Source organism: Mercenaria mercenaria, unplaced genomic scaffold (genome assembly GCF_021730395.1).
Source record: "Mercenaria mercenaria strain notata unplaced genomic scaffold, MADL_Memer_1 contig_2014, whole genome shotgun sequence".
Taxonomy (NCBI): domain Eukaryota; kingdom Metazoa; phylum Mollusca; class Bivalvia; order Venerida; family Veneridae; genus Mercenaria; species Mercenaria mercenaria.
Genome location: NW_026460043.1, coordinates 1 through 7102, shown reverse-complemented (window position 1 = coordinate 7102; position 7102 = coordinate 1). Strand labels below are relative to the sequence as shown.

Here is a 7102-nt window from a genome sequence, read left to right as displayed (position 1 = left end):
TCAGTGCGTTTGCGTTGGCAGATGGTACAGGAACATGGGGCAAATAAGACAAGATGTATTTTTTCTAAATGATAGTTTAGAATAACTGTTTTCAGGTGTCGATTACCGAATCAGGAAACTTAAACAAATGGGAGAAGAAATTATTGTGCATGTTTGGTAAGTTGTTCAGTCTTAAATGACTTGAAGTTGTGAAGCTGTCAGTGAATGGTAATGCTTGTTAATTGCTGTTTTACAAGTAAAGTGATTTGTTATTTTTCAAGAATGTATAAATACGTTACGTGAATGTTATTATTACAACATCTTTTAAAGATTTTTTTCTGTGAATATATGTTGGCTTTGATATGACACCATATACCTGTAGGTTATATATTCTGAAATATAGAGCCGTATCATAAAAATCTATGGAATCATATATTGATCATAATGGCAATCTTCACGTTGTAAAGCGCACTTGTTTTATTTTTTGTCATTTTCAGGGATACAGCTGGCTATGAAAGATTTAACGAAATTACCCAACCCTATATAAATGGAGCCGATGTAAGTGGTACCTTATATGCATTCTTTAAATAACAGTCCGCTGGTGTGTCTCCAAACCAAATAGAAACAAGACAATAAACGGCCAACCGATCACTCCAAAACTGCACAACACTGTAACCATAGTAATTTAGATAGGAATCTAGAATTCCATTCTTACGGGTATATTACGCATTTGTTAGGTTTAACATCTCACCCACACATTTTATGTCTAATGGCGACTTTCCAGTTTTTGGTAACCGAAGAAGACACCAGGTGCCCCTCCTAGTATTATTGCAGGCTTGAGAATTGATCTTTAGTAAGCTGGATGACTTCTTCACATGACAGAATTCTACACCTCAAGAGAAGTGTCGAACCCACACGGTGAATGTGAACTTTATTTTTATTATTTTAATTTAATTCTTGTTTAAGGGTGTTGTATTTGTTTATGACGTAGCGAACGAAACCAATTTTCATGCAACAAAGAAACGGATTGAAGATCTTAAAGCGGTATGTACAGCTTTACGATGGATGTTTCACTAATCATCAAAATAATTTAATTTATTAATGATTTGCACTTACTTTGATGAAGTATCATAACGAGGTATGCTGAACCGACCATTTTCCAGTATTTTGGCCGATATGTCTCTCAGCTTTAAAACCCCTTTCTAGAATATCTTAAATGAATTAAGTTCTCAATCTAAAGTAATGTTTTGTTTGTTTTTGTGCTCCATAAGGGTACAGTATAGTAATCGAACCGTCCGTCTGCCCGTCCGTCCGTCCCACTGTTTAACCGGAGTGTAAATTTAAAAGTCTGTAAGGACTTGACTTCAGAGTTTGAATATTTAAGTAAATAGGTAGGCAGCAATTAGGAGGAATGCAGTGCGCAAAAATATAACGCTTGCTACAGGAACAGTTGCTTTACTTCACCCTTTTTACTTGTACGCCTATATTTCTCATTTAAAATTTGGACCCAAGTCAAGGTCGCTATCACTTATAGTAGAAAATTGTCTCACTCAGGATGCGTTTAACTTTAAACTGGAATTCCCTTTTGGATACTTTAGAAAATTCTTATATTCTTGTAAGCTACAAACAGCTTAATTGTCCTCGCAGTATCTCATTCCTATCTAGAAATTTTGCGCCAGAATACAGATTGTCTAGCGTTCCAGCGATGAAAAAAAATTACTGCCGATGAAACTTGCGTAAAGTTTGTAGCGGTACATTATCTTTCAAATCATATGACAGTAGTTTTACGGGTTGTTTTTAAAGGGCGCAGAACGTGACTTGGACACAGTCATAGGGTCTGTATATAGAACCCCCGTAGTTTGAATCACATATTGGAACTAGACAGGGTCATATATTTGACAGGCATGTAGCAGTATTTTAATATTTGGCACAAATGTTAACTTCAATTCGATATATTGACCCTATCACAAAAATCAAGGTCACTCTTAGCAGTCAAAAATCATTTAAGAGTTTGTTCGGGCAATACCTTTTACATACATGGAACAGTCTTTGTTATATTTGGCACAAATATTAACCTCAATAGTGCAAACTCCACGTCAATATATTTAAGGTCAAGGTCACACCGGGGTTCAAAGGTCATATCAGGTCTTGTCTAGGTCTTTGATATACATTGAACAATTTTCATGGTAGAAAGATTTACCTCAGTGTGGTATTGCAGCAGGACACAGGGACCTACCTCGAAGATCAAGTTTTTATTTAATGTCAGATTTTTTCTCAATTAGCTGAAATGTTTTAGTCATTTTGTGATGTGTCCACAAACAAAATCTGGACATTGTTGCTCTCTTTGCATTAACATTTTAGTTTTTGCATTGGAATTTAGTTAAGAGGCAATAGGTCTATAAAGGCATTTACAATTCGGGGGGCAAATGTCAATTTTACGATGACAGCTCTTGTTCATTAAATCTGAACACACGTTTCTCGTATACTCCTCAGAATATGTAATTTGCCAACTGAGCATTTAAGTACTTGCAAATATCATATAACCTGACATTTTCAAAGTTTACACTACTTTACGAACATTTAACGTTCAGCTTTAAACAAAAACAAAAAAATATCATTGAAAATAAATGAATAGGTAAGTCGGAACAGATAATTAGATACAGTTCTATTGTATTATCTAAAATAGATGTGTAATTTGATTACAGAAACTGGGCTTGGATAAATGTGAAATGATGATTGTTGGCAATAAGTGTGATTTGGAGGAACAAAGGCAAGTGAGCACCCTCAAAGGTTCTGAGGTACGTAAACTAATAACTAGTTTGAATATTGTAGAGCTTTCTCACTACGTCAGGCATATCATCCAGACGGATGAAAGGCGTGTTTCGACAGATGTTTGGAATATTATTTCGACGATTGTAATGAACACACTAAGTACAAATAACAAAAGCCGTAGATTCATCAAAACATATATTTTGCTAATATTTCATACCTTATCATATCTTTTAAACTTGCCCCAAACGTAGTACAATTGCGCAATGCGATTGTAAACATGACCTCTGAGTCACCAAACTCAGTTTTGCCAAAAAGCTAACATTTATTTTGCATTCCACTATAATTATTTGTAGGGAAATCTTTTCCTATGAAATTGGTTTGAAACATTTTGTTATAAAGACAATGTCACAAGAACGCCGGTAGGGAGTTTCTAGATCGGTGCTTAGGTCAAGCTTTTTGTCTGAAAAAAAAATGTCGCCATTACGTTATTAATTTTTTAAATGCAGAGCTTTGATATTTCAATCTACACGTGATGAATGTTGTGAAATGATTATATAAAATCAAGCGAAATACATTTTGTTTGACTTTAAAGGTGGATAATCAGATTTTGGCCATGTAACGGATTTGTTCGATACTTTAGCATCTGATCATTTACACTCATTTATGTTCACTTAACACTTAATACAAATTAGATTTTCACTGGAGGCATTTTTAAAATTTCATTTTCCTATCCTGGTTGCCCAACCAAGATAGAGTTATTTTATCATAAGTATAAATTTGATAAACGTACTTTGCCTAAGGAAATGTATAAATATTAGACATATTGTAATATATTTGTAAAATATTTGCATTAAAAATTATGTATTTAGATGGAATTCATTAGAAACGCAAGTTTGAAAAATTATTATTACCTCCCTTTGCCTATCTTGGTTGCGCAACCAAGATAGATTGGAAATAAATGAATTCAGAAGCTACACACAGCTTTTAAACTTGCATTTTGGTTCAGATTGTTCAATAGTTGATATGTCTATCAAATGCAAATGTAAAACTAGACATTGTATCGAAATAAAAAGAAATACCCAGCTTTTTATATACTTTCATATTAAAGGGGAGTAATTACAAAATTTTATAAAAATAATAAAATATACATTTCAAATAGGAATCTAACTCTATGTAATCGGTCTTTTTGTTCCTTAAATAATTCTCTGCCAGAATATACAAAAAGTAAAAAATGTCATTAAATGTTGTTTAAATGTGATTGACCACCTTTAATTTAACTACTATTAAAGTCAGGGTGACGGCAAAAACAACTGACTGCAACGCAGTTACAGTAACTTACCATTAGTTACTAGTAGTCTGTAAGCTTTTGCGACAAACATCAACGGAAGCGGTTGTAGATTTAGTGGCAAAGCTAATGAAATAAGCCACCTTGTTAATCGATCCTACATGTACATCCCTTTATTGTGTGTATTTCAAATTCATTTTATTGTTTTCCTTTATTCAATCAGCTGGCAAATGAATTTGGAGCAAAATTCTTTGAAGTCAGTGCCAAAACTAACGCTAATGTTCAGGAGGCATTTTTCACGTTACTCAGAAACACAATAGCAAGGATGGATGGAAAGAAGGTAATAATTAATAACTTCACGTAAACTATATTTATAAGATAGAATATTTTCAGGAAAAAAACCCATTGGTAAGGAGACAAATACGGTGACAGTTGCAACCTTCCCTCGAGTCCTTTTACAATTGAGTTCAGAGAACATCTCAGATTTTTTAACCATATTTTCTGCTGAAATAGCGATACATATATAAACATTCATAGGGGTTTTCAGGCTTGTTTGAACTGTTATCGTTTCAGAATGAGCTTGTCTTTTATTATATCTATTTAAGTTAACTGTTGTCAAGAAATTGCACCAGGATTGCCTGACATACAAATATATTTTTCATTAAATCATAAGGCAAGTAAATTCTGTTTGTCAAAGAACGTGCCCACTACAGACTTTCACTAAAAAATCCGGATTTATTAAAAGTAGATTACATGAATGTAACATTTGGTGCCATATTTTCATCTATATCTATATGTGAGTGCGTTTGGTTTGCAAATTGGCAAAGTTTACTTTATGATCATAGTGCCCAAAGAACACAGGGGTCGGAAAAAAGCCTGCAGTCCATTGTTTACATGTAGACAATAACTTAACTGAACATGCACGTCGCTGTTCTACAACGGCACGTTAACCAGTGTCATTTATTATGTATCGGGTACAGAAGTAACCGATCGACATCCAAGAACTCTTTTAAAAAATACTAACAGTTTAATTCAGTTACTAACTACAAGGAAACCATTGATTTTCATTTCGACGCCTGTGCTCTTTCGGCAAGGAAATGCCTTTATCAAGTCGAAAGTATTTTGTGTCGAACGTATATTTTCAGTAGCTAACTGACTTTAAAATTGCATCTGTAATTCCGTTTAAACTGAACACAGATTGCTTAATAAAAGTTAGCAAAACAAGTGTACCTGACTTGATATAGATTTAAATCGAAACGTTGTTAAAAAGATTGATAAAGATACGAAACCCAACCTATATTATATATATTTTTTCTCATTGTTCCTTCATATTTAGGTTACAGTTCCTGAAGAAATCGTGCAAGATCCTTATGCATTGCTGCTTTATGAGAAAGCTTTGCAAGCCGGTAAAGAAAAGGATAAATCCATTCGGGTAAACATAGTCGGTAACTTCAGACAAGGTAAAACAACATTAATGAGAAGGTTGTTGGGGCAAGAAGTCGGAGGCATTACAAGTACAAATGGAATAGTTGTAGAACATTATAGATGCGAGGAAACCAAAGATGGGAAATTACGATACACTAAAGCAGACGACATTGATAATTCGGAATATATCAAACGCTTGGTTTCTGTTGCTATAAGTAAAGAGACTGAAAGTAAAGAACAGCAAACACAGTCTGTGACAAAACCAAACGCTTCACAGGAACAGAAACCAAAGGTAGGTGAAGATTCACCTAGTCATAACGAAGTTCGAGATACACATGAAAACTTTCCAGAAACAAAAAGCGTTTCATCAACAGAAAACGAAACAAGTGATGATATTTCGAATAAAGTGTCTCTTTTATCTCCCGAGGAAAAGGAGGCGTTTATAAAAGCTCTGAGGACAAACCAGTCATCTTCAGAACCGGAAAGACGGACAATGTTTGATATTTGGGATTTTGGCGGGCAGTACATTTTCTATGCAACTCATACAATCTTTCATAGCAGAAGGGCAATTTATCTATTGGTCTTTGACTTGACTTTAGATCTGAATCAATGTATCACTGATGAACAGTTTCCAGTAGAGATGGATGCTATGAACATGAAATATTTTATCCAGTTTTGGATGAGTTCTATCCATTCGTTCGTCGGATCAGCAGACGGCTTTGTGCCAAAGGTTATCCTAGTGGGGACCCACAAAGATAAGTTGAAGGGAAAGAGATACGAAAAAGAAAAGCATATCCAAAAGTACTTTGCAAATATTAGAAATTTGTTCGATGGAACAAATATGTCTCATCATATTCATTTTGACGACTTCGCAGTAGATAACACTGTCGCAAAGGACCCATCACTGAACTCATTACGTGAAACGATTATTAGAATTGGAGATGAACAATCAGAAACATTTGCAATACCGCTTAAGTGGATTCAGCTAGAAAAGTCACTGTTGGAAAGAAAACACCTCAAGCTTATTTCTCTTAAGTTTGTTTTAGCAATTGATTCAGAGAATGAATTTCCATTGAATGATATAGAACAGGTGAAACTGCTCTTACGCTACCATCATGCAAAAGGCACATTTGTTTATTTTGATGAAGCACCGATATCGGAGTATGTTGTGCTTGATCCTCAGTATCTCATAGATGCATTCAAGTGTATCGTCACAAGCGAAAGATTCTGCATAAATGATCCTGACATTCGCCCTTTCTGGAATATGTTACTGACAGACGGAAGACTGGAGAAACATTTAATTGACCGCCAGTGGGGAAAACCAGAAGACAAGTTCGAAATGTATAAACAAAATACAGAAATCTTGCTTTCATTTCTGACTAAACATCACATTATATCAGAAGCAGCAGTATTTGATGAAAACACACAACGGTCAACAGGACTTGGGTGGTTTGTAGTTCCAAGTCTGTTAAGAGAGCACTCTTCGATAATCGAGTTAAAGGAATTTCTATCTGGAAAGAAATGCACAAAACTCCGTTATGTGTTATTGTTCCAAACGTCTTCAATAGTGGCAACAATCTACCATCGTTTAGTATCAGCGACAATAGGAAAGTGGCCGATAGCGAAAGCTGGCAAGAAAAC

The 7102-nt window shown here is 34.7% G+C and overlaps 1 protein-coding gene and 1 long non-coding RNA gene across 2 annotated transcripts; both read left to right on the top strand.

Moving 5' to 3' along the window:
* The first annotated feature begins 475 nt into the window (after positions 1-475).
* LOC128552078 (uncharacterized) lies at positions 476-4369 on the top strand. Its single transcript, XR_008368966.1, has 4 exons — positions 476-537; positions 946-1023; positions 2685-2777; positions 4260-4369. It is a non-coding gene; the product is annotated as an uncharacterized LOC128552078 (long non-coding RNA).
* A 1007-nt stretch (positions 4370-5376) lies between these two features.
* Positions 5377-7097, top strand: LOC128552077 (probable serine/threonine-protein kinase pats1; the record flags this gene model as incomplete). The annotated part of the gene is made up of 1 exon (XM_053533079.1): positions 5377-7097. A coding segment is annotated over exon 1 (1587 nt), but the record flags the coding sequence as incomplete, so codon positions are not given.
* Positions 7098-7102: the final 5 nt, after the last annotated feature.